Source organism: Hetaerina americana, unplaced genomic scaffold (genome assembly GCF_022747635.1).
Source record: "Hetaerina americana unplaced genomic scaffold, ioHetAmer1.1.p SCAF_5, whole genome shotgun sequence".
In the NCBI taxonomy this organism is placed as follows: domain Eukaryota; kingdom Metazoa; phylum Arthropoda; class Insecta; order Odonata; family Calopterygidae; genus Hetaerina; species Hetaerina americana.
The window spans coordinates 49,481,550-49,509,149 of record NW_027287095.1 but is presented as its reverse complement, the minus strand read 5'-3'; the positions used below and the strand labels follow the sequence as shown (position 1 = coordinate 49,509,149).

The 27,600-nt window shown below is 35.2% G+C and overlaps 2 protein-coding genes across 5 annotated transcripts in view; both read left to right on the top strand.

Annotated features, from left to right (window-relative positions):
• Positions 1-212: 212 nt before the first annotated feature.
• eIF2Bbeta (eukaryotic translation initiation factor 2B subunit beta) lies at positions 213-9,130 on the top strand. The gene is made up of 9 exons (XM_071592038.1): positions 213-255; positions 415-488; positions 598-684; positions 786-915; positions 2,056-2,207; positions 2,692-2,848; positions 6,745-6,939; positions 7,591-7,784; positions 8,469-9,130. The coding sequence occupies exons 2-9, from the start codon at positions 427-429 to the stop codon at positions 8,539-8,541; spliced, it is 1,050 nt and encodes a 349-aa protein (XP_071448139.1). The 5' UTR covers positions 213-255; positions 415-426; the 3' UTR covers positions 8,542-9,130.
• Positions 9,131-15,978: 6,848 nt separating this feature from the next.
• Positions 15,979-27,600, top strand: part of alpha-Cat (catenin alpha) — a 41,347-nt gene continuing 29,725 nt past the window's right edge. For all 4 annotated transcript variants that reach the window (XM_071591841.1, XM_071591838.1, XM_071591839.1 and 1 more), the window contains exons 1-11: positions 15,979-16,090; positions 16,248-16,403; positions 16,503-16,692; positions 17,119-17,285; positions 17,550-17,759; positions 19,588-19,767; positions 21,013-21,216; positions 21,473-21,588; positions 23,387-23,504; positions 24,002-24,251; positions 24,745-24,945. In XM_071591841.1, the coding sequence (XP_071447942.1) occupies positions 16,302-16,403; positions 16,503-16,692; positions 17,119-17,285; positions 17,550-17,759; positions 19,588-19,767; positions 21,013-21,216; positions 21,473-21,588; positions 23,387-23,504; positions 24,002-24,251; positions 24,745-24,945 (1,738 nt within the window). In that variant the 5' untranslated portion in view covers positions 15,979-16,090; positions 16,248-16,301. The remainder of the gene's footprint in view (positions 16,091-16,247; positions 16,404-16,502; positions 16,693-17,118; positions 17,286-17,549; positions 17,760-19,587; positions 19,768-21,012; positions 21,217-21,472; positions 21,589-23,386; positions 23,505-24,001; positions 24,252-24,744; positions 24,946-27,600) is intronic.

Here is a 27,600-nt window from a genome sequence, read left to right as displayed (position 1 = left end):
CCAAAGCCTTAAGATTCAGTCAACTATCCTGCTGAATAAGGTCGCACAAGCGTCAATATGGCAGACCATGATAGATAAAGTGATTGCACGGTGATAAAAACGCTAAAAGTCGGCCAGCAGCAGACGGATCGAATTCTTGGACGCTAAAAGCCACCAGCGGCACCACTCGTCAACAATCGGAAAGCAAGGGACAAAGAAACGAAATGCCCAACCTGGGTTTTATTAAGCTGAACCACGACGGCAGCGATAAATTTGGTAAATAGTGGAAAGTTACGTCTGATTGTACAGCATTGAAACTAGGTGATTCGCCGTATTATGTAGTGAAGCCTGAATGAGAATGTTTTTAAGTGCTCCTTTCTGGCGTTGAGTGTATTAAAAATATTTTGATCTGGATAAGCAAGTTATCCGTTTCAGTAAACCCCAAATATGTTGCAAAATGAAGAAATCAACGGTTGCATTTCCGAATTTGTCATTCATGTCAAGCAGGGGTTAGTATTTATTTAATTTTGTGGGTGATAAATTGTCTCTTGTGATGATGCAAATTTAGTTGATATGGTAATTTTATTATTAATAATCATACATTTTGCCTAATTGCAGAAGATATTCGGGTTCACTTCTCCTTGCTAGCAAAACAGTGGAATTATTGAAAAAGATAATGACCCTTCAGGATTGGAAAACCGCTAAGTCCGTAAAATGAATTATTTTTACTTTGATGCTATGCAATATAAGGCAATTTCAGTAGTCTTATTTCAACAAGCAAACCTAATCTTGGAACCTATTGGTAGGGAGCTGATCGACCTGATTACAACCAGTGGGAAGGTGTTGATGACATCGTTACCCTTTCAATCAACGGTGGGAAATATTGTCCGAAGAGTCCTCAAAATAGTTCGGGAGGAGTACGTCGCTGCATTGAAGGTAGTAATTACGCTGATATTAAACTTTTCACTGCATTGTACTACGGTGCATGTATTTCAGTATTACTTTGACTCTTCGTTGAACTTAAATTTCATTCTCCACAAAATTTTGGAATGGCATGGTGTGTTTTAAATCTCGAATCTTGCCCCAAACTTTTTCGAGTTGTTTCTCACAATTTTTGACGCAACAGCTGATACGAGTGCTATTTTGCGTTATCTCACACCTTTGGCAAATACTTCTTTTACTAATGCAATATTATTCAAATGAAGTTATTGAAATCGCGATTTCATGAAAATGATTTAAAGTTCTATTTTATTCCCTCCACATTAAAATATATAATGGCCTTCCTACATTAAGAATACATCTATTTCTTTCATTTCATGGAGGACACATCTTTTCCCGCATACTGATTGAATTGATTATTGAAAATGTTCACAACAAATTTAATTTTAAACCACTATAAAATATAGTACAGTGATAGGAATTTGAATAGTTATTTATTAAATAGTTCAGTAGAGAAGTACATTGCCAGGTAATAGAGGGAGAGGAGGGAGTAAAAAAGATAATGGGGAAGTGGCTAAGTACTGTAAAACAAACCTCTGTGTTGTTTTTTAATTCATGTGGTAACTCCTATGCAAATGGCTTGGAATCAGACAATTTTTTTCCAAACCAAGTATAGACCTCTCTCACCTCTGCCCTTCTTCACCATGCTCTCCCCAACCCAAAAAATTACATGTTGGATTGAGGAAAACTTTTTATATTAAAATATGAAGTATTTATTTCAAATGCTGCATATGTAGTCAAGCACAAGATCCCTAAAATCCTAGTTGTGCTTAGTCCTGGTGCTCTCAAAAAAAGCATGGTGCCAAGTGCATTCACCTTTATTTACTGCTTATTTTTTCATTGCTGGCTGAACTGCACGTATTCAGATTCACTAAAAAATACTTGAGGTGTTCCTAGTATTCCTTTTAAGGTTATCGTATTCAGTATTTGTTAAACCTCTTCATATCCAACTCCCAGACCACATACTTACCCCATGAGGTGAAACTTCCCTTGGAATTGAAACTATTTTAACCATGGTAATTTATCTATCCTTTATCACTAGATTATAATTGTAGTGAGCTGTGTATGTTGTTACAGAATGAACAAGAAGAATTAGACCCCCAGGAATCCCTTCATAAAATTGTAACATCAGAAGGTTCTCTGGATGATAATTACACTGAAGATGTGCCATCACTCAAACCATCAATATTCGAGCACATTGGGGAGTTTGAAATGGAACTTGAAACTAGGTAATGTAAATTTTACAGGTTTAAACATTACACAATGTTTGAAAAATAGTTCTCAGGCCATGTGGGCTTTCATGTGTTATTTTATTACTACATCCCCAGTTTTTTGCATGGAATTCTTCAGTAGTGTACCTCTGAAAGATTCAACACTAAGGCAGAGGAGTGCCAAGCTATTTATTAAGAATTTGGGGACCAATAGTTTTAAAGTCAATGTGTTGTGCTTGGTTAAGGGAAGGTGCTTCTATAATATCAGTGGTCTCCCACTATTTGCAAACGTTTCCATGAAATTGTGATAATTATTTTAATTTACCTTTTCTTGCATTTTATGTGTAAAGATTTTATAGTATTTATTGTAGGGAATTTCCTCAGTTTTATTGACTGGCTCAAAATTCAATGCAATTCATTGAACTGTTTTCAATTGCATGTATAAATGTACAATTAAGTTAAGTTTGCCATTTTTAAAATATGTGATTTTCAATTGGTTTAGTGCAGACAATATTGCTCAGCAAGCATGTGAGCACATTCATCCCAATGAAATTGTCATGACTATTGGAATGTCTTCTGCTGTTGAAGCCTTTATGCTGAATGCATCCATGAAAAGGAAATTCGAAGTTATTGTCGCTGAATGTGCCCCATTTTTCCATGTAAGTCACTTGTAAAAATGTTTGGTGTTTTTCATGAATTCCTTTAAAACATTACCCAAAACTCAAAGAAAGCATTTTCATATATCCCTAGAGATAGTTCAGAATTTCATGCTGAATATTAACTGCTTAAAATTGGTCTTCTTTGGGTTAAGAAGAATTTTTTTCTGTGCAAACTCTGGTCATTATTTCAAATGCTTTTCATTGAAAGTCCCATGATTTCTCACACTGAGTTACTTCATTTCTTGGTGTAGCACATCCTGAAAATGAATAGTAAAAATGTTACATTTATGATCAAGAAAATCTTGCAGATTAAAAGGGAATGATGAGTTAGATATAACAATTATAAAAATTTGTTGTGATTTTCTACAGGATTTATTGCATGCTCTTGTGTTTTGATACATAAGCTTGAAGTAAAAAATATAATTACTTTTAGATGAGTTTTTTGTCGGGGAATGTTTGTTGCTGGATAAGTCCTCTGTATTTCCATTTAAATAACCTTTTTTTCTCTTAAAATTTTTTTAAATATTAAACCAAGGGCATGGGCCTTTCTGTGAGCTACAACCTTGATGTGGTGGAAGGGCATGTCTATTCCCCTAGACCTGTTCAGATGGGAGAAATGTTAATTGCTACAGAAGACAAAGGTTTAGAGTAAGATGAAAGGTGTGTCCCATATTGAGGCATGTGTATAGTCTTCTGACTGCAGTGAAATGGTCATTAGTGATGGTATAACTGCAAAAACACTGTTGAGGTAATGGGAAAGGTAATGGGAAACCACCTCAATTATTTATCTCACTAATGTATGTTGGACCCAATTATTTGGATAAGCACGGGGAAATATCGGCCACAGTCTACTGGGCCATGTCGTGCTCAGAAGCTGGAAATGCAAGGATTCTGTGAAATCTATGCCAAGCAGAATCAACGGCTGCTTCACTAAAGAAGAAATGGAAGAGGGCCAAACCAGTTAGAATAGGGACTCAAAAGGGACTGTTGAGGCAAAGGATATTAGGAAATACAAAGCAGGGGATGGAGAGAGGAAATATGGATATTTTAGGGCTGTGCAAGGTGTTATTGAAGTTTATCAGAGATTACCAGAGTGATAGTTATGGAGTAGACAGTGAAGGGGAAGAAAGCTAGCATGGGATTGCAGTGATATTGAACAAGAAGGGTAGTGAACAGAGCAATTGAGTGAATGAATATTATTAATAGAAGTAAAAGCTAAGCCAACAAAATTTGTCTTTATTCAGGTATAAATGCCAACAAGAAACCATAGGGAAGAAGAAACTTACAGGGTATATAATTAAATGGAGAAATGTTCATGTTCCTGGAAGGAAACATTTGATAGAGGTAGGGAATTGGACTGTCATGGTGTGCAAAGGGAGATATACATGCTCTGTGCAATAAATACACAAACTGATGCAATCTGGCAGCCATGATGCAGACTATAGCCCCACCCACTAGCAGCGCTAGTTGCCTGAGACCCAATGAGCCTTCTGTGCTTGGCTGATCATCGAGCTGTGCGTATGGTGCCAGTTGTGTTAGTTTCTGTTGTCCTTGTTTTTACTGTTTGTCAAAAATGGAAATTGACGAAATCACAGAGCAACGAATCTACATCTAGTTTTTAGTGAAGTGCGGTAAAAGTTATCAAGATATTACTGAAATGTTGACAGCTGTTTATGGTGATAATACTCGGAAGAAAACATCCATTTTTAAGTGGATTAAGCGTTTTAAAGATGGCCAACGAGACTGATGATGCAAGGCCAGGACAATATTTCCAGAATGCAAAAATGTGATGAGGGGACATTACTGGGAAGATGTGGACATAATAAAGCAAGAAACGAGGAGACAACTAAAAATCCTAACTGCCGAGGACTCCCAAGGGTGCTTTAAACAGTGGAAAAGAAGATGGAATAAGTGCACAGCAACGAATGGAGAGTACTTAAAAGGGGTTAAAATCAGTATAGACTAAGTGCTACAAAATAAAGTTTTTATGGCCTTAGTTGGCATATTTATTGGACAGGGTAGTAGGAGTAAATAAGACTGGTAAAGGAACAAGGAATGATAGCAGAGTGAAATCAGTGGAGTTTTTACCAGAGGAATGGTTTTATCACAATGAACAATGAGTTTAAATGCCACAATGTACGTATGTATGTTTGGTAAATGCCTGGGGTGTCAGAGAGGTATTAATTATGGTGTACTATGTTTGAGGAGATTTAGGAAGTGATTTATTTGCACAATTTCCCCAGAGCTGATGCTCATTCAGATCATAATTTATTGCTAATGAAGTGTTCCTTCCTCAGATTCAAGAGGATAAAACAGGGAAGATGGATGAGTAAATGGAATGTAGAAATATTGGTCTGGATGAAAAGGAAAGAGTGTCTGGAGGCAGTGGAAAAATTGATGAGTGAGGATAGAGATGAGTAATTAGAAGAAAGATGGGAACATTCTCAAAAAAGAGATGTTGAAAGCAACCAATGAAATTATGTTTAGTAACAGTGAAGAGTAAAATGACAAAGAAACTATGGATTATGTCTGAGATGATAGATGAGATAAGGAAATGGAAGAATGTAAACACAGAATTAGGAATTACAAAATATTAATGATAAGCTTAGGTGAGGAACTAATATGGGGAGTGATGGAAGGTAGTAGGCCCATCAGAAAATTTGCATAAGACAAAGAGGCTTTCACAAGGTACAGGGTGTTAATGCTGGGAATGCTGAGTAAGAATATTAAGAAAAGGTTAGTGAAAACTTGGATATGAAGCTTGGTTAAGTACAGTGCAGGAACTTGGTCATTGTAGCAAGATGATAGGAATGATTGCAGGCTTGTGATAGTAGGATGTAGGTAATTATGGAAAAAGTAAATTGGATGGAAAATAGGACAAATGAAGAGGTATTAGGCATTCTAGTGGAGGAGAGAGAATTTTTGGGAAAAATCCTAAGGAGACAGGAAAGTGTGATGAATAGAATTTTGATGGGTGATGGAATGTTTAGGACTGTGATATAGGGCAGAACATTAGGCAAGTAAGGAAGAGGGAAGGGAGGAAAGGGTTGTGAATTTGGAATGGAATGAAGAAAAGTAAGAAGGCTACATGCAGAATGGAAGTAGGGTGTATTACAATATGGGTCAAGTTGTGTCTTGAGTGAGGCTAAGAAATTTAAGGCTGTTAAATTTGTGTTTATCCAAAATATACCTTAAATGGTAGACTACCAAATAATCATGGAATGAGAGTTTTTAAAATATGCTGTTCCTGTTCTATAAAAAATGATTTTGATGAAAAATAAAGTATTTTTTTTTAGAAAGATTGAAAAACCGATTTACATTAGTCCATTCCATTTGCAAAAGTCAGGAAATGAATCATTAGCTAGTTTATTGGATAGCATTAATTAAATTGTTAAGAGTATAAATCTACCATTGGGATGAATGCCATAGATGGAATCTTTTGGCCTAGGTAATTCATGACAGTCATTGATTTCTTAGTTATAGTATACCTGTATAGTTGTAGTAGTTAAATATAGTTGTAATAGTTGTTCTACCAACTTATAATGGGAATATATATATTTCTTATTCAGTGAAACTATTCTACTATATTTTTCAGATGCTAGTGCTTGAATTGTAGAGAAAATTTTCTAATGAAGCTTAAAAAAAATATTTTTATGTCTAATAAATTGATCCATGATTTTTTCCTTAAAATTGGATGTTTGATTATTTATCAAAGCTTAAAAAAAATATTTTTATGTCTAATAAATTGATCCATGATTTTTTCCTTAAAATTGGATGTTTGATTATTTATCAAAGCTTAAAAAAAAATATTTTTATGTTTAATAAATTGATCTATGATTTTTTCCTTAAAATTGGATATTTCATCATTTATTCTCATCCTGACACATTTTTTACAGGGCCATAATTTAGCACGAAGTCTTGCTACATGCAAAATTAAAACAACTGTTATTGCTGATTCTGCTATATTTGCTATGATGTCAAGAGTCAACAAAGTTATTATAGGAACTCATACAGTGATGGCAAATGGGGGATTGAGAGCTGTCTGCGGAAGCCACATAGTAGCACTTGCTGCGAAGCATTATTCAGTTCCGGTAAACTGTTATTTTAATTTCACAATTTTCATATATTTTGTAAATAAGTGACAACATTTCTCCTATGTGACCACCCAGAAAAGATGCCCATATTTCACTAGGTCACTTTTTACACCCTGTTAATCCTAATTGCTCAATTTGTGTCCAATATCACTCATCTCCTTCACTTAAAAAAAATGTATAATTTTTTACTCTTTCAAAAGCCATTAAATTGTATGAAAATGGGAATTTAAATTTCTTGTAATTTAAAACAGCCAAACATTGGATAAAATCTTGCTGATATAGTATCTACTAGTATGTGTACTGAGTAAACCAAAGGAAGTACAGTGTGGGATATTTTCAGTTTTTATTGGATAAATAAAGCTAAGATGTTCCTACCGCCAAGTATGCCCTTCGTGTCATTCCCAATTCAGGGTAGACAAAATCAAAAAAGCCCAATTTTAGATTATTTCAAGAAACTTACTCCTTAAGGAAACTTGTTGGAATTTTTAAGAAAATGGTCTGATATTTTTGGTTAATTTAATTAACATTAACGCTTATTAGGGATGACTCTTCATTTTCTGGATTCATATTTCTGTTAATTGTTAGCAAACGGCTTGAAATCTCATTCATTATATAAGTTTAACAAATGATATTTCACGTGTATTTCAGGTTATTGTATTGGCTCCAATGCACAAACTCAGCCCACAGTATTTATGCTCTTCCGATCAAGACTTCAATTGTTATGTATCTCCGGAAAAGGTCCTGAGTCATAGTGATGGTTCAATTGTTTCCAAAGTGCATGTGTACAATCCAGTGTTCGATTATGTTCCTCCAGAGTTGGTCACACTTTTCATTTCTAACACGTGAGTAAACAATTTATTATATTTGTGCCATGCTTGTGCTTGCTGTAATCCATGTAATCATAAGAACTGGGCAGTGGCTAGCATCCTTTATACTGAAGCAATATCCTTTTTGCTATTTTTGCAATGTTTTGACTTTGAGAAGTGTATTCATGTGTTGCTTACAGTTAAACTTACTATTTGAATGAGTTCATGAAACTGACATCTCATTTTTTTAAAGCTAACATTCTATCCCAGATGGTGTTTCCAATGGGACAAACTTTTATTGGCAGATAATAAATAATAAGGGATATAGCTGTATTTAATTTTTTATCAAATGATCCAGTATTGGCTTGATTTTATGCAGTTTTGAAGAGGCACTTGATCAATAGTATTATTATTAGGAATATGGAGACATTACAAAAGCAAAAAAAATATTTTCCAGGATTATCTCATAAAAAAGGATTGGTGGGGATAAGATCTTAATGGATAACATGTAAATGAACATAAGTTTTTAAATTGGTGGGTGGGTGGATTCTCCAAGGTTGTGATTTTAATAATTCCAGGAGGGAGTTGTTCCTCCATTGGTTTCTTCCTGTGGCAGTTTTTATTAACAAAATCATTATCAAATGAGTTGTATTATGAATCATATTGCTATTGTGATAGTCTCTAATTTTGTTGTTAATATAAATCTTCTATTCTTTTCAGTGGTGGCCATGCACCATCTTATGTGTACAGATTATTAAGTGAGCTGTATCATCCTAATGATTATGAACTGTGATACACAATGAATTCATGAAAATTTTCTATACTCAACTTTAATGGTGAATTGTATAATAAAATGTATGAAAAATACCTATTAAGTTTGAATTATGTTTTTTTACATTTAATTATAATTTTTTCTCATTTACAAATATTTGAAATAATTTTAAATTTATTTTAGCCGTATTGATTTTCCACAGAATCAGTCAGTAGTGCACAATCATATTACAGTGGTTATGTCCTCCTTGTTTAAGTTCAGCATACATAATTGATGATACTGGTACATATTGGTGATTTCTGCTTTTTTGTTAGATTTTATTAAACTAAGTTTCAAACACCCTAGTGAAACATCCAAAATCTAAAGCTGTGGATTTACAAAATTAATCATTGCTATTTTTCACCTAGTAATTCTGGAGAAGGTTATATGTATGCTTTTTGGATATTTATCATTTGCATTTTTGTGGATATCATCATCCCTTGGTGATATCCAGTAAAATATCCATGGAATAACATTATAAAAAAATAACATTGTAATTAGCTGATCTGATAAATATTTAACAGCACTAACTGGCCGTGAAATGAATAAAATCAATAAATTAGGTCCTGAACGTATGGGTTCTCTAATTCAACTTCAAATACTCTGGCTGTTTTATAGGAAGTTAACTCTAAAAGTATTTCCATTTTCTATTTAGAATTTTGGTCATATCCTGATGTGAATTGTCTTTTCATCATTACTTTTGCATTGACATAGTTCTGCAGTGAAATTTGGTTAACATTGAAATTGAAGCTGCCTTGGGACAGCGTTAATTCAAGTATATCTTGATAATGCTGCCTCCCGCATAATAAAGTATTAATCAAAGCAAATTAGGTACAAAATGGCATGCCAATGATGTGATGGATGGAGGTCAAAGAATTTTTCAGTCATGATTTGTAGGTCATTCCTGGAATTAGAGAAATGCTATCAGGGGACATCAAAGTGATAATTCCAAGCAGAGGGAGTATTTCTTGAGTAATGAAGAGGAAATATAGGAGAAACTTCTTGACCACTGGGACAGATGATTACTTCCTGGCAAGGTGTGAATGTGCTAAGTCAACTGTAGATACCTAAGAGGTCAGGGGCAGTGGTTTGGATATATTGAGAGCACATCTGCACCACATGCTCTATGTGTGTGCATCAAGAGATTGTACTGAGTGAGGATGTTATTTTTATGGCCAAACACCCTTACCAACTAAGTGATGTGCCATTAAAGTTATGAACTTGGTTAGTAAATTCTGGAGTTGAGTGTAGTTGTGCAAGTGATTTATGCCCAAAAATATGTCACAGTGAATATGTGATGCATATTTCATATTTATTTGTGTTATAGCTTACACAATGCTCAAATTGGGAGTACAACATGTAACCTGAATGTAACCCAAAATGTTTGACCTGAATATAACATTAGATATACATTTCATTACAGGTGTGTAATACGAACCCTTTGACTGAATATTTTGTTGCAGATAAAAACATTGGTTTCTTTTTGCTGATTCTATAGTTTTTTATAAGACCAATTTTTCTGCCATCCTTTTTGAAATGAGAAGAAATCACATAAAATGTATTAGTTAATTAAGTTTTACTAACTTATATGTTCAAGTATATAAGCTGTGTCTATATGACCTGTGAAATGTGGTAATCCTGTGGGTAGAACTTTGAACTACTGACTTGAGGGTTCGATTCCTCAGGATGTCTTGGGCAATCTCAACTTCAAGCTGGGTGATTTTTTGGGGACCGGATCTTTCTGGGGAACCATAGGTTGCACAGGGAAAGGAACTTGCCCCCACCCACCCTGATGTGTGATTTTTACATACCATTGGGTTTAATATGTCGTGGTGAGCTCAACCCTTGCCTATCAAACCAACCATCAGGTTGATAACTTTGATTCAATTTCTATATGACTTAACCCTGAATACTATAGTTTTGAGTGAATAGGTTTTGGTGTGTGTGTGTATACCATTCCATCTAGATAAATGCTCTGATTATCATTTCAGTTTTACATTCACCTTATAAATACCCTTCATTGTAGCATTAATAATCCAAATAAATTTTCTATTGTTTGCTTAATGAATTAACTTTCAAGTCTCAGACAAGAGATATTTCTTCTTTGGAATTGATGAGGAAAGTATCATGTGATTTCCATTTGGTTTCAAAGAGGAGATTAGGGAATTCTAGTGGCGTTACACCAATTGAACTTAATGGGTAACTTAACATGGTAGTTGTCTTAATAGAATGTCATCACATACCATTCCATAAGAAGGAGGAGAACCAAAGACTCGTTTGATTGTTGCCTTTATATAACATAAATTGAATACAGGGACATTTGAGAGATCTGTTAAATATTCCAAAATTCTTTCAGTTATCTTACCTGTTCATCATAGCACACAGATACTAGTTTCAGTGCTACCATGAGTATAGTTTCGGAAGATGTTGGTGATAAATGGATGGTGGAGACAAATCTTGAAGAGGACTCAATGTTTTTAGATAAATAACTAAACCTTGTAACATAAATAAAATGAAACAATGGCATGGTTTAAGATCAGCACTTATCTAAAATGTGGGCTGAGTTATTGGGTTTAAGAGGGAAGGTTGGGATCAGCTTAAAAAATGCATCTAAAATATCTCCTCTTTATCAAACGCATCATGTATTTTAATGTCTATCCATTCAAGGTAACTAGTAAACTACAGTGTAAAATCTGATGTTTTATTATTAAATATTCAAGCTAAAAGATGTTGTTCTCTTCCTTTGGCTTAAGTGAAGTCAATAGAAAAGTACAAAATCTTTTAATATGGATATCAAATACTTCCACGAAGTGAGGCCTGAAACCGTAGAGTATACTTTTAATGAATCTTCATCAAATTCATTTGGACAGCATATTAATCCTGAGGAATTAAGATTTTTTAAATTAAATTATTCAAAATATTTTGAAGGGCAATATCATTCATAATAGAAATGAGAGATAATTGAGGCTGATATTTCATGGCAATCCATTTTAATGCAGGAATGAAGACTCAAGAAGATTTTGCGTTTCCACAGGAGAGAATTTATTACTGTTGAACCGTTTCGCTACACTGTAGCATCATCTGGACTGGTTTTACAAGAAATTCCATGGCCCAGGTCTTATATGCCATTTTCAAACATGCAATAAACCAAAAACTAGCAGCTTTCCACAGCATGACTACTACCAACAGTGAAAGATCTTGTGGAGACACTTCAATGGAGTGGAGTTTACCACCTGCAATGTGTGGATTGCAACGAGTCATACATTGGACAGACTCTTCGGGTGTGAGCAGAGGAACATCACCAGGACTTCAACAGAGGAACGGGAGTGTTACAGCTTGCAGCCCACCTCAGCAAGGGTAATCATAAGGAATTTGTGCCACAAGTAATGTGCAAGGAGAAGAAGGGGACATGGATGGACATCCATGAACAATAGGTCATACCGACCTATGCACGGAGAAAGGAAACCATCACCAATGACCACCTTTTCCCTTTCCACTCCTACCTTTACATTCCACAATTACTACCTAAGAACCCCTAATGACCTCTGGTTGTTGCCCCGAACCCAGTGACTATCCACCGTACATCAACCTCTTTCCACTCTACCTCTCTCCTCCCCCCCCCCCCCCCCCAATCCTCTGCACAACCCCACCTATTAACGATGTATGGGTGTGAATATCTTGTCAAACCAGTTCATATGATGATACATTGTAGCATCATTTGGATGCTTTTCTGTGGAATTGCAGTCTTTTTGATTCTTCCTTCAAGCATAAAACAAATATGAAACTGATGACTGGATTGGAAGTAGATTCAGGTTTTTTTAAATGTGCATGAGGCTGCGTAGCACAAACATTCTGTAAAATACGAGGGTCATCCGGAAAGTAGTACCCGTTCGTGAAATAAAGACACAAAAGTAAATATTAACAAACATAAAAAATTTTATTTGAAAGAGGATACTTTAAACTACTTCTCAACATAATCTCCAAGCAAATTAAGGCATTTGTCATAACGTGTGACAAGTTTCTGTATTCCTGCTGCATAGTCCTTCGCCGCCAGCTCATTGAGATACGCGAGGGACCCATCTGGCACAAATTTTTGCATAATGCAGATGGTGTTTAACAATTTCATGAACAATTGTTCGAGAAACATTGGGAAAATGCTCACAGATGTCATCAATTGTGACGCGCCGATCGTTCCTCACGAATTCGTCAACTGAGCTCACCAGTTGGTCTGTAATGACAGACGGTCTCCCCGAACGCTCATCGTCGTGTGTGTTCCCCCTCCCCATGTTGAAGTTGCGACACCACCGCCGAACAGACGACTCGTCCATTACATTGTCTCCATACACCTCCTTTAATTGGCGATGAATATCACATGGGCGAACGTTTCTTGCATTGAGGAATTTAATCACTGCCCTCACTTCACAACTGGCGGCGTTCTCAATTTTTTTAAACATTGTAAACAATCACAGAAACAACACAGGCAATGCTAGCGTCACGCAACTTGGCTCAGAGAAGGCAGACAAGCCACTGAAGCTATCCGACCTCGTCCAGCGGCTACTCGCGTCGTCAGCACTTCATGCGGCACGAACGGGTACTACTTTCCGGATGACCCTCGTAGTTAGAATTTCCAGGCTTTTGAATTTGGCCTGGGATATTCATGGAAGCCAGAATAACTTAGAAGTCTCATTGCCTTCTGCAGTAAAATTATTTCCACAGTTTCAGGAGCATGCCCCCAAAGTCCAAGACCATAGATGAGTATGCTCTGAAAGAAATCAAAGTAGGCTACTCTCATGTAGTCTCCACTCATGCATGTTTTTAGTTGTAACAAGTACAAAGCCCTGGAAAGTTTTTGATAGGTAATCATAGATGTAATTTATTGATATAAATATGGTTTATTCATATAAATATGGTTTATTCATATAAATATGGTTTATTCATATAAACATGTTAAAAAGGATACACACCTGTAGAGAAAAGGTTGGGGATTGTTCTTTTCATGATATGGAAACATACTAAAATTTTAGGGATACAAAGTCATAAAATCAAAGAAATTTTCTTTAGAAAGATATCATAATCTCTAAAAACACCCAAGGTCCTCTAAAGAATCCACAATGGCAAGCTTTAAATGCCTTAATAGCTTATATTATTGATTTAAATATCAATGAATTTGTCGGGGAAGAAATTCAGCACGTGTGGTGCCTCCAACTTGAACATTTGGGGAAAACAGACATATTTCTTAAGGGACATTTTGGGCATATTTTTAGGATGCATTTTGGGTATATTACGTTGGGCCACTGAAAGTTACCAAACTAAGTCAAATCCATTAAAACCTACTATCATGTAAAATGCTGTACCACCCCGGATACATATATTCCTTGGTGCCAAACACAAGCAGCATGGTAGCCTAGGGGAAAATAAATTCAGCCATTGACTGAAGGGTCCCAGATTTATATTTTTGGCATTAGAATTTTTAGGTGGTACAGGGATCCAATTGCTCCAACTACCCTGATGCATGAATGTTGCTTGCCTTAAGGCTTGACTCAAGGAGAAATCCATCCTCATGCAACAAAAACTAACCTAAAGGTTTGGTTCATTTCTAAAAGGTACTTACCCACCCCATGTTTTATATATAATGTTTGGCATACATGTATGTATTGACATGGTTGTCCAGGGGGCAGAGCATTGGGCTACTGACTGGAGAGCATGGGTTCAATTCCTGGGCATGCCTTGGACACCCTCAGTTTCACTCTGTGTGATTTTTTGGGTACCTGATCTCCCTAGGAAGCCATAAGGTGGAAGAGGGAAAGGACCTGGTCTTCCTACTATGTGAGACTTTCACACGCTGCTGAGCTTTGTACTAGGTGAGCTCTACCCTCACCTATCAAATTGACCATCAGCTTGATGACTGATTGGTTGGCTGGCATATGGTACATGAATTGTTTCCCAAAAGGCTGGGAACGGAACTGGTCAGTTCAGTGATATTTTAAAACTATATTAACCTGGATGTAAGTTTTCATATTTTATTTTTCAACAGCGCTGGCTTCTTGATTGTTCCTTAGACAATGAGCATTTTAGATTAATATTTGCCAAGAGAGAAATGGAAAGAAAGGGATAAAAGCAAATTTTGCACAATACCAAACCCTACAGCTGAAATATGAAGTATCTGAATGTATGATAAACCCATTGTCATTACAATGTTGCAACATATTTCTGATTCAGACTGATCTCCTTGGTGTAAGTCTTGGAGGGAATATGTGCAAATACCAAGGTTGGTCCAATATCAAGAAAAAGAAATTATCTAAAAATGTTTCAAATTCATGAGGCACATCACCTGAAACATATAAAATGCAAATGTGTACAAATTTCTTTCAGGGAGCTACTTAATTCTGTTTGAGTATGTGGTATAATGCCATTTGTCCATAAATGAAATATGTGAATTGTTGTAGTTTGGCCAACCTCTCTGCACTTTGAATGCGCACACTTTCTGGAAAACTAACAGGTTTTTAATTTTGTTGATTAATCCAGTGAAATAATAACACTAATTCTATAAAATTATTTGTTAGTCACTTAAATTATTACCATCAGCAAATTAAGAGTACACACATGAGATAAAATATGGGTATGTGTAAATAAGTATACATACATATACATGTGTATTTGTACACATACACAAAAAATAAGTCTATAAGTCACAATATGTCTGTATCATATGTAATCCTGAAAAGGCTAACAAAGGCTACCATTAACATTATGTAAACATACATATATATATATATATATATATATATATATATATATGATCAGCCTACAACTATTGAAGTGAATTCTTTGCTCACCTCTTATTACATTATTTTGGGGGAATTCATTCATTGCTTCTGAGGCCTTTTCACCACAAAAGTAAGCCATAAAATTTTTATGTGGAATATCTATCTTTAATCCCGGCAAACAACTCTGTGTCAATAAAATTTGAACTCTTCCTTTAGTCTACATTCTTTCATGTACCATGTTGGCAAATAGCTATCCTCGCCTTTATCCTCTAAATGCTGGTATTATATAGTATTTGATACACTTTATGGATTGTTCCACTGGTCATCTTTATCACGTTTTATTAGAAAGCTAATTCTGAAGTGCAAAGAATTTATAGTATATAGTATTGGGGGTCTGTGCTCTATCAGACCAGGGGCATGTTTCCATAAGAATAGAACTCTCTCAATCATCGATGATTTTACATCCCCATTATCTGGGAACATGTATTTCTTGTTTACGGCCAAATTTCGACTCTATGGGATGGAATATTAAATTCTTTTTGAAGGTTATCTTTCCACTCTCATTGAAATTCCCGCACAAGGGCGGTGACTCATTTCCATCGACGCGCATATCGCGCATCTTGGGGTTAGTCATCCGCCTATTGGTAAATTCCGTGAACTAGTTGGCGTAATGATTCAGAAGGGTGTGTTATATTAAGTGAACTGTGAACGAGATACCTAGGGATTTTTTTAGTTTGTTTTTTCTAATGTTTTGATTTATTTATGTGAGTAAAAAATTATTTCTAAGAGTTTAAAGGTATCCCATGGGATATCTTTGTAAAATTTGACCTTCGGTACTTGATTTGAGGTTACTAAGGCTTATGTTTGCATTTCTATCAATTTCACAATGTCAACTATATTATCACCTCCTTTCATGAATAGGCGTGGCCTAGCATACAATTTATTTGCATGAAATATCAAGATATAACCTGAGAGATGGCTGATCATTTTGGACCTATCGCTTTAAAATGGGATCCCAAAAATTTGGAAATTCGTACAATGTCAGTGGAGAAGACGTTAGAGCCGCTTGTTCTTCAGGTAATTTTCATCGTCTCTAATTTTATCGTAGAATAACTCTTTATTAACCGTAGGCTACTATTTGCTAATTTGGGTTTGGATGGATTTGCTCGATTCTAGGTAACCACTTTAGTAAGCACAAAAGGTCCCTCAAAGAAGAAGAAAGGTCGCTCAAAGCGAGCTCACGTCTTAGTTGCCGCAGTCGAGAAGGCCACAGAAAATTTCATCGAGAAAGGTGAATTAATAGCATATGAAAATCCGGATATAAAACAGGAAATGCTCTCCGCTGTCGAAGAAGTACGCAAAACAGGTAGGTACATAGGTATTTGTGACTAGTGTATTAAGAAGTTTCAAAGTTAGCCTTTACTCATATGTTTTCTTGGAGATATCATGTTTTCCTTCATCAATGTAACATACCATTGTTTGATAAAATTTGCAATTCGTTGTTCTTAGCATTAAAATTTTGGAGTAATATAGAAGTGACATTTTCTTCTTGGTCCATTCGCTGCAGTTATAGATGATATTCGTTTTAGGATGCACACTTATATTCCATAACAAATGAACTCTTGAATATTACCTATAATCAGCAAATGTATTATTTACAAAATTATATTATCTATCATTATTAGAGGTTTCTTTGTAAAATGTTATCTTTTACATGTTACACTGTGAGTATGTACTTAAACATTTAATTAATTTCTTTGTGTTGTATTTGATGGCTAAATGAAATTTGCAGGGGAAGCAATGAGTGTTGCTGCAAGAGAATTTGCTGATGACCCATGCTCATCATTGAAAAGAAGTAACATGGTGCGTGCTGCACGAAACCTTCTCTCTGCCGTTACAAGACTGCTAATTCTTGCAGATATGGTGGATGTTCATTTATTGCTCAAGTCTTTACGAGTGGTAAGTAATTTTTTACAGCATTGTATAATTGCCAAATTAGCAAGATATTGTATGCCAATAATTATTGCCAGCTGTGTTTGTGTGTGGCAAATTATCCCATCCAACTGATTCCTTTCTATGTTGAATTATTGTGCCTCATAGTGGATATTTATACCTTCAAAATGATGATTTTAGATGATATACAGTGATACAATGATCACTTTTTATTTCATCCGCATAAATAGTAGTGCGTATTTTGTTTTACTTTCAATTTTCACAATTTAGGTGGAGGATGACCTTGAAAAGGTGAAGAATGCCTCAAGCCAATCTGAGCTGCTGGACAGCATCAAGGCATTTGGGCGCAATGCTTCAGATCTTATGGCACAAGCAGCTAAACGACAACGTGAGCTTAAGGATCCACGCCTGCGGGATGATTTGGCTGCTGCAAGAGCTATCCTCAAAAAACACTCCACAATGCTTCTCACTGCTTCCAAGGTAAACATACAGTAGATGCATTCCAATTTCAGAAAGATATTTTTGAAAAGTTGACCATGTTGGGAAGTATAGGTTTGGTTAAAACTACATATGCAATGGCTATAGATAGTGTCTCTTAAGACAAAAAGGCGTATTGACATTATAGAGGTGTGGATGTTATATGATGTTATATGTTTTATGCTTCAAAACCGAATATTCCTACAGCCTCAATATGGAAGCTAACAGTTTCAGGCTTAACTTTGTGGAATTCTTTCTTTTACCCTCACCTCAATGTGGAAGTTTTAATTTTAACTGACAATTTGATACAACAGAATTAAATATATGACCAAAAATTTTGCAAAAATTAGCATAAATGTATTTATATGTAGTCAAGCATTAAAGAAAACCAAAAGAGTCTGTAGCCCTGGAGAAGAAAGAAGTCAATAGATTGCATTTTGGCCAATTCAGTGGTTGTGGAAAAGAAAAGGGAATCTGAAGATGATCCATGTTGACTCGGGGGTGAAGATGCAGCAAATAATGTTTTTGTCTGTGTTAGAAGAAAGGATGGCAGCAGATGTAAACCTTAGTTCTGTAATAATGACAAAAAACAACTAATGTTTCCAAAGAATTTTACTAATTAGTACAAAGTTAACCATGCTTCAGCATCATGAGGTGATGATTGCATATCATATGATGGTTGCACATTGCACCAAGTGGGAAAATTCCTTGGAAAAGTACATTGTTCCTTCTGTTATTATGGATGTGTACAGCTTCCACCAAGTTAAGCCTGAATCCATAAAGTTTATGGGTAATACAACGTTTGGAGGTATTGTTGGAGTTGTGTCATTTTGGGTGGATCATCAGCAATGGTGGAAAAAGGCGGGAGAAAGTACATAAATAAGTAAAACAGTCAAGGCAGGTATTTTACCAGAATGAAATGGCTACCAGTATACGGAAATGTAAACCTTTTATTAATTGCCTTTATTATGGCATTTTATTAAAAAACCATGCCTCAGATAATTTTGGTTCATTAGCAGATGTACATATATATCGTACTCTTTTGGTCCAACTTTTAGCTTGTGATACTCAATCTTAGTGGTAATAATATGGTTTACTTTGAAACCAATGTTTCAATGGATTTATTTCTTAAAATATGGGTCTCATGTTTTTCAGTTTTCTTTCACTATAGGAAGTTATGTGGTGATACACCAATCCACTCAGGCTCCCAGTCCTTGTCTTAGGGAGTGCCTGGAATTAGTTTTGAAGTTTATTCTGAAACAGTCAAAAAGAATTTCTGGAAAAAAAAAGGAAAATCAATCAATAGCAATGTTTATGAAGTAATTCAGGGGACCTATGGATTCTTATCACTAGTTATTGATAGCTTATGCATCATAGAGAACTTCAATTTTCACTATTTCTGTGCTGAATTCATGGCCCTTGAAAAGCCACCTTGTTACTTCAATATAGGTAGTATTTAGATTTCTGGTGGCTTAAAAAAGCAAGAAAATTTCGACTTATCTGAATACCCTATATCACTAGGAGGAAAAATGATGGTTGGCAATGTTGCTGCAACCCATTCAGTTTCTAATTGTGATTCATTTGAAAGTTGGAACCTCTAACTTTGACTTCCTGGTATCTTGAATGAGGGGTGATGCAGGTTTTTTCTCTATTGTATGTATGACTTTTCCTTTATTATCTAATTATCCCAAATTGTATCAATAGCTGTGGAAGTTGTGTGCCTCCCATTACTGTGTCCGTGGCTGAAAGACTATGTATAGTGACAGTTTCTTATTGAGGTTTATTGTTTGATTAAATTTACTGAATCTGTATTTGTGCCTTCTACTTTAAGGTGTATGTGCGTCATCCAGAACTAGCAGCTGCAAAGGCAAATCGCGACTATGTCTTTAAGCAGGTGTGTGAGGCTGTCAACACCATTTCAGATGTGGCTCAAGGGAAGGGTCCATCGGTAGCGCCTCATCACCCATATGATGGGCCAGGTGAACTGGCTGCAGCACTCGATGATTTTGATGTGAGTTTGTGATTTAAGAATGTTCAAAAGTGTGTATAATAAAAACCATAGTTTTAAGGTTACAATATGTGGTAGGGTTGGGGATGCGATTATCGGAGTTGATATTTGTTCTTCGCAAATCTCCCTTAATTTAGGGTTGTACTTAAACTGCCTTGTTACAGACTTTTCATGTTTATTCATGTTGATTGGAATGTCATTGATTAGACTCATTCATTTTAGGTACCATTTCCATTTATAAAGTAGAAAAAATGATGATTGAATGGGCTGACCTCGGGATTGTTTAATGGCATTTTGATCCATATTTATTCAACTTCAATTCAGGGAGAATTCATGTCCAGTAGTTTTAAAAAAGCTCCGTATAATGTTATGCTTGTATACTTTTTTTTATTGCTCCTGCATATGACACAGTTAAGTAATATTTTCCATGATGATGAAATTATTTTATGCCTTGGGGTAACACCAGTATTTCCTTTCCTTCTTAAATATGTGTTCTTATTATATAAATAAATGAAAGGACTAACTTTGTAGTTCCACACGAAACGGAATGTCATTGATTGGTATTGATATAGAAGGTATATATATGGTAGAAGAGGAGAGCAAATCCGTTTCTAATGATAAATCGTTTGAATCACCTGTCGGTGCAAATAATCACTTTGGACAAAAAGTCATCAACCTATCAGAGCACAATTTTAAAGCCAATGAAATAAGCTTGCTTGAAAAAGGCTTAAAGTACGTTCCAAAAATTCCAGTCTCGATGAAGGACGTAAAAAACTTTGCCGTAGACTGCGAAATAGCCCTCCAAAGAGAAAATATAGGGGTAAAACATATTGTCGCTCAGGAAATGAGAGGTCAACTACAAAAAGTTTTTAAAACTAAAGGACAATTTCCGGAGTTTGACGCAGTAAATTCTATCAAGAGCACCCTTAAATTAGAAAAGCTGATTATTCAAAAAGCAGATTAAGGCAACGCGGTGGTGATAATGAAAAAGGACGATTATTTTGAGAAATGCAATACATTTATCGAAGAGCACAAGATTCAAGAACTGAAATCAGACCATAAATTAAACTACAAAGTTAGTCCTTTCATTTATTTATAATGAATCGGTTCCATAAAGTTACGCCAGAAACCATTAATTTCTTATTATATGTTTAATCTCAATTCTGGAAAGAAATTGAAAAGGTGTAAGTGACTAAAAGTGTTGGTGTAAATTTTATAGTTGATTTCATTTTATTCTCATTTCTTCAGGAACGAGTTGTGATGGATCCTCCAGCTTACAATGAGGTGCGCACAAGACCCTCTCTTGAAGAGCGTTTGGAAAGCATAATAAGTGGAGCAGCTCTCGTTGCAGATTCTTCATGCACTCGAGATGAGAGAAGAGAACGCATTGTTGCAGAATGTAATGCTGTTCGTCAAGCTTTGCAAGACCTACTTTCTGAGTACATGTCAAATGTGAGTGCTACTGAATATTAAAAAACCTTTATCATGGTTTATTTGTGAGTTAAACTTAATCACGACTGATATTTTATTTGGTTTTAGCTATATGATGACTGAGTGTTGACTTCTTCATGGTTTACAATAAAAAAATTAATTTCTTGTTACAAGAAGTGGCTGGCCACATGTACTAGGACAGCTTTGACATTAGCGAGTGCAAGCCATGTGAAATATTTTTTTTCTAAAATTTTTCTTCTCTTTGATTCTTGTGCAGATGGGAACTAAGGAGAGAGGAGATGGCCTAGATCGAGCAATGGAACATATGTGTAGAAAGACTGGTGACCTTCGTCGGCAGTTGAGAAAGGCTGTGGTGGATCACGTGTCTGATAGGTAGGCTTGCATAATGTTTCTGAACAGTGTACACCTACGAAGATGCATTAAATGAAATCTATACAATTTGGGAGATACATGGTGGACTAGGATTTATACAAGGTTTGAATAAGTAAATGGGGTGTCACGTCAAAATGTGGTTGCATCAATTTATTTTTTCATTTTATTGTACTCAAGTTATTCTATGGGGGTTGTACTCAAGTTATTCTATGGGGGAAGGATAGGTGTGTGTTGACCCCTAATAAGTACTACAGTAAACTCTTGATTACCCATGCTAATTCATGTACGATGAAGCATGGATAACCAAAATATGTGAAAAATATGGGCATGATGTAGACAGATATCTGCAGAGAGATTTCATGTTCAATCCTAGTAATAAATTGGCATTTGTTAGCAATGGAAAGTTTAATTTTTTTTGGTTTTTTAGCTGTTTTTATAAGTGTGAAATTATAGTTTTACAAGAACATTGAACTTTCATCAAGTGAATAGGGGAACAAATTTCCCGTTGCCTAAGAATAAAATGCCCAGAAGAAAACAAATGGATGATAGAGAACGAATATTGACAAAGGATCGCTGGTACGGATTCATGTTCGTCATATGATACCAATAAAAATTGCAGCATAGATATTTAATAGCTTATTTTTTGCATAGTAAAGCTATGTATCTGCTCACCTTAAAGGACTAAACGAAATTATCAGGGTTAATAAATGCAAGGAAAACAGTAATGGGAAATTATGGATAGTTCAAAAATGTTTTTATTAAAATATTAAGTACTATTGACTTATTATTTTGCAAAATTAAAACCTTCTAAGGGGATTGGAATGGTGCAGTAGCTAACATACTGGCTTCCCACCAAGAGGGCCCAGGTTCGTATTCTGGAGACAACATATTTTACAGTGGTATCCTGATCCCTACTTGAGGTTCTTTGTGGAGAGCACTTCGAGCAACTACGACTTCCATCAGATGGGACAAAAGCTGCAAACTCCCTGGAGCCTTTGGACTAGAGTAGGCTAATACCAATGCCGGGTTTCTCCACACCCTTCCTTTCCCATCCAACCCTAATTGCAAAAATGACCTTAGCTGTCAAATGCCTCCCCTAAAACTACTACTTTAAAATTTTTAAGAGAGTCCAGGTATTTAAAACTTGTGTTATTGAAAATGTATATTGTTTTTTCGAATTATTTAATTATCTTTATGATTGTGATTTTATTCATATTTTGACGGGCTAGGAAGAGATTAGTATGGATACTCCACAAAACAGGTTATCCACACGTGGTCAATCGGGAGTTTACTGTATCTTCTACCTATTGTAAAAACTTAAATGCATCATTTGATGATCGAATTGTTTCATGTTTGAACATAACTGCTTCATGGATAAATGTTTTTTTTATCCTAGAACCTGTATAATGCACACCTACATTGTTTTTCATAAAGTTGTCATTTAAATTCTCACAATAATTCACCTCTGGTTACCTGATTTGGGAAATCTTTCATTGATGGTACACAGAGAAGGGAAGTTTTCCATTGAAATCATTTCTTACAAGATTGTAAGATTGTACATGTTATAGCAGTATACTCTTCATCCCTGAAACTCAGAGTCATCATTCTTTAGTATTCGTTATTTTGTCATTAAATTAAGTCCATGGTAAATAATTGCATAAACAAGGTGAAATTTTAAATGTTAACATGTTCCATATAAACAAATCTTTCAAAATATCTATGAGAAGCTTAAACTGAGAATTATTTGTTGTTGTTTGCCATAATGCATTTATCCATATATTTTAAAAACTACTTACAGTTTTCTGGAGACAAATGTGCCATTGTTGGTACTAGTTGAAGCAGCTAGAGCTGGAAACGAGAGACAAGTGGAGGAATATGCTCCTGTATTCACAGAACATGCTAATAAGCTAGTTGAGGTAAGTTTTTTAATATATTCTAATGTATACTTCAAAGAACATAAAAAGGTGAACCACATTACTTGTATCAATATAGCACTATTCTATTTCTCAAACTTCTGCTAAGTTAAATCAATGTACAAAATATAATAGCCAAATTTGTCTGGTAGCCATATGAATAGGGCATTTGACTATAGGATTCAAATTCTGGTGATCACTCTCAAGAACACCAGCTATAACCAATCCCATCCTATCTTTTCACTGGAAATGTTCTGGTTTACGTAAAATTGATTTATAGTTACTCCAAGATTCACTAATCTTGACTTGTGATATTTTACCTGGCAAATTCAGGAAATTATTTTTTGTCCCATTATAATTATTTATTGTACTTTTAAGAAATGACATTAGAGGTACTTGTGGTTATTGACTCTCAATGAAGGGTTTTCATTTATAATTAATTAATTAAGAGTAATAATATAACTGGTAGAAATGTCTGTGATTTTTTCTCTTCTTATTAGGTTGCAAACTTGGCATGCAGCATGTCAGGAAATGAGGATGGAGTGAAGATGGTTAGACATGCTGCTTTGCAGATAGAGTCTTTGTGTCCCCAAGTAATAAATGCAGCTAGGATTTTAGCAGCTCGCCCAAGATCAAAAGTGGCGCAGGAAAATGTGGAAGTTTTCCGTGAGGCATGGGAGAGTAGAGTTAGAATCCTCACTGAGGCTGTTGATGACATCACCACAATTGATGATTTTCTTGCAGTCTCTGGTAAGGCTCAAAGATACTAATAGTGCTGATGGCTTTTTATAAAGTTTAATACAACTAATCTTCATATGTAATTTGATTGAAAGTTCAAGTAATGGCAATGGAAAATTTTGTTGTCATGTAACCATTTTAATTTTATAATGAATTCGTTGAAACTATAACATTTTTCATTTAGCTTTATATTTAGTAGCATGCTTTTTCTTGAAAAAATTGTCTTACTTTTTGTCAAGTTTCTAATTTGCAATTATCCAGGATAAAACATTTAATTTCATTCAACCTGTCTTGATTTTTCAGGTTTTTGTGGTCAAACATTTGAATAAAAGAATATTATATATGTGATATCCTATGTTGCATACATGGCCTTTTTTTAAATAATTTTTGTTGACTTGTTTGACTGATTTTTTTTGCACTGCATAAATATTTCCTGATTGATTTTTGCTATTAATTTTAAAACTTGACTGATCCCATAAGTTAAGGATAATAATTGTTTTTTCAGAGAATCACATTTTAGAAGATGTGAATAAGTGTGTCCTGGCTTTGCAAGAAGGAGATGGCGATACTTTAGATCGTACTGCTGGTGCCATACGTGGCCGTTCAGCAAGAGTCTGTAATGTTGTTGGTGCAGAAATGGATAATTATGAGCCAGGAATATACACTGAAAGGGTCCTGGAGGCAGTGAAGGTGTTGCGAGATCAAGGTAAAGTAAAAATTACAATATTTAATATAAAAGCTCTTCTTGTATGAATTCAGTTACATAAATACATTATTTCTCTTTGTTGGCTCTCATATGAGAAGAGTTTGGTGCTACAGGAGTTCATATCAAAAGCTGAATATTGTGTGTATAGGAAGTGACCTAGTTGTTAAAACATACTTCTTCATTGTACATATATTGTGCCGCAAGTTTTGAGTCTGGGTGGTCTTGGATAATTGCAACTGATCCAATTTTATTACGTTTAATAGAGGTTAAGAAAACATGTTATAATTAAAACTTCAAAGAAAAATGAAGAACAAATGGCAATTTAAGGAAACTGAGCAAGAATGGCATTGCTGTGGGGAAGAAATGTAAAATAGTGGCATACACAAGATTTATGAAAGAAAAATGGCTAGGTATAAAGAGTGCATTGTTAGAAGCCATAAAATAAACTAGGCCAAGGCAAATATGCAGGCCTAGATAGCCAGTTAAATAATTGAATAGGGGATTATTAGAAGCCACCTAAGTGAGTAGGCCAAGGCTTGCTTCCTTGGAAATGAAGGCCTAGCTCCTCCTAGGCAAGAAATTTGCATAATGACCTGAATGAAGTACAAAAATGTAACAACTTAGAAGGGCAAGAAGTTGTAAAAGGTTAAAGCATTATTATTCAAAAGAAAATAAAGTCCAGAGAAGAATTGACCACAAACCAGTGTGCAAAGTGCAGTGTGACTTCAGCCATGGACATTTTAATGCAGATTAGCTAGCTGTGGGAAAGCACTTCAATGCATGCAGGGCAAAGTTTAATGGTACCCGGATAATAATGATGAAATTCTTATTGAAGACAAAGTGATGAGCGGATGGATAAAGTTTTTGAGAAATCTTATGACAGGAATGAAATATGGTAGGATACTGTTGATGGTGATTAGAGAGAAGGCTACATTCTCAGATCTGCACATGCTCTTCAAAGATAATAATTGTCATTAAAGCAAAAAAGAAATGTTTAGAGAAATATAAAAGCATAGGCAATTAGATCACAACCCATGCATGTAAGATTATAGTGAGAATAATCTGCCAAAGAATAAAAGTAGAGTAGTACATATTGTGAGAATAAATTTGATTTCAAAGTAGAGAAACGGGAGAAGCTATTATTGTTTTCAGAATAATCACAGAGAAGAGAATGCAAAAGGACCATTTTATTGCATTGGATCTGACGAAAGGTTTATTAGGAGTACGGTGTGGGATATAATTAGTATCCTCAAAGAAATTGGCATGAATTACTGATTGGCTGAAATGCACCAACACTATAATAAATTGTACGTTAACTATAATCAGGCAATAGGTAGTAGTGGGTAGATGTGTAAGTACAGGAGCAGCTAAAATAAACAAAGGATTAAGTTTACCTATGTAGGTAGTACTGTGATATTCATTTTTAAATTGAAAAGGTAATTACATGGGTTGCTATTTATGTTTTCAGACTAATAATGAAAAGATGGTAATTTATGGTTGAAAATGGCTTTATTGTTTTCTGAAGTATTCTCCATGATAATCAAAATACTTTTGCATGCGCTCAAGCCAATTTTGGTGACACTTTTTCCACTCCAATTGAGGTACCTACAAAAAATGGTTTTTCAATGCATCAATGGCTTTTTAAGGTGCTAAAAAACGTTGGCCTTGCAATTTTTTCTTGATAAACGGTATTATAAAGAAGTCACTTGATGCTAAATCAGGGCTATAAAGAAGCCACTTGGTGCTAAACGGGAATATAAAGAAATCACTGAGTGCAAAATCAGGGTTCTATGGAAGATGACCCATCAATTCAACGGTTTGGCCAGTCAAATAGGTAGTTGTTTCAGCCGATCTATGAGACCTTGCATTGTCATGATGAAGAATGATCCTTCGTTGCCGCTTCTTTTTCCATATTTCACCAAGCACTTCTGGCAAACAATTGCTTGTGTACCATTCAGAATGCAAGGTTCTACGTTGCTCTAATAGTACGGTTGTCACATGTCCAGGTATTCTGAAGAAACAGGCCATCATGTGCTTCATGAACAAATCACTTCTGTCGGATTTGGCTTGTCTTGGAAGACCCATACAGTGGATTGCTGTTTTGTTTCGGGCTCATGCCCGAAACAAAACAGAGATGATGATGAAAGTATATGTATTTTGAGTTTACTTTGGTCTGCCTCTGAAATGTAAATGATAGGAGCAGAATAGATTTAGATTACAGATTCAATGTATATGCATACATTTATGAAATCAAAGGATTATAAATTTGGTGTTTTAGAAGAATGATGACAGTAAAATTATTCATAATTTGCCATTAAATGAAGTACTTAAAAGAGTGGGAGAAGAGGGAAGTCTATGGAAGACACCTAAAAAGAAGAAGGAAACCAATTGAACACACAGATAAGTTGGAGAGCTACTTTGAAATAGTTCTTAGATTAGTCACCCATGAAGAATGTAGTGTAGCTACAAAATTTTTATTTATTTGAAAAATGGAAAAAAATGAGTTTTGTGCAGTGATAAAACACTTCTATTGAAAAGGCTCAACGCCAAAAGAAATGAAAGCTAAGTTGGATGAAGTTCATGGCACAGCTGCTCCTGTGTTTGCGACTGTTTACAGTTGTGTGAATAAGTTAAAATGTTGCGGTACATGCTTAA

Bases quoted from the DNA above. Each gene is read 5' to 3' on its own strand.
- eIF2Bbeta (XM_071592038.1), top strand. From the start codon at position 427: ATGTTGCAAAATGAAGAAATCAACGGTTGCATTTCCGAATTTGTCATT. The intron at 685-785 runs GTCCGTAAAATG...ACCTATTGGTAG, and splicing joins CAGGATTGGAAAACCGCTAA to GGAGCTGATCGACCTGATTA. The intron at 2,849-6,744 runs GTAAGTCACTTG...CATTTTTTACAG, and splicing joins AATGTGCCCCATTTTTCCAT to GGCCATAATTTAGCACGAAG.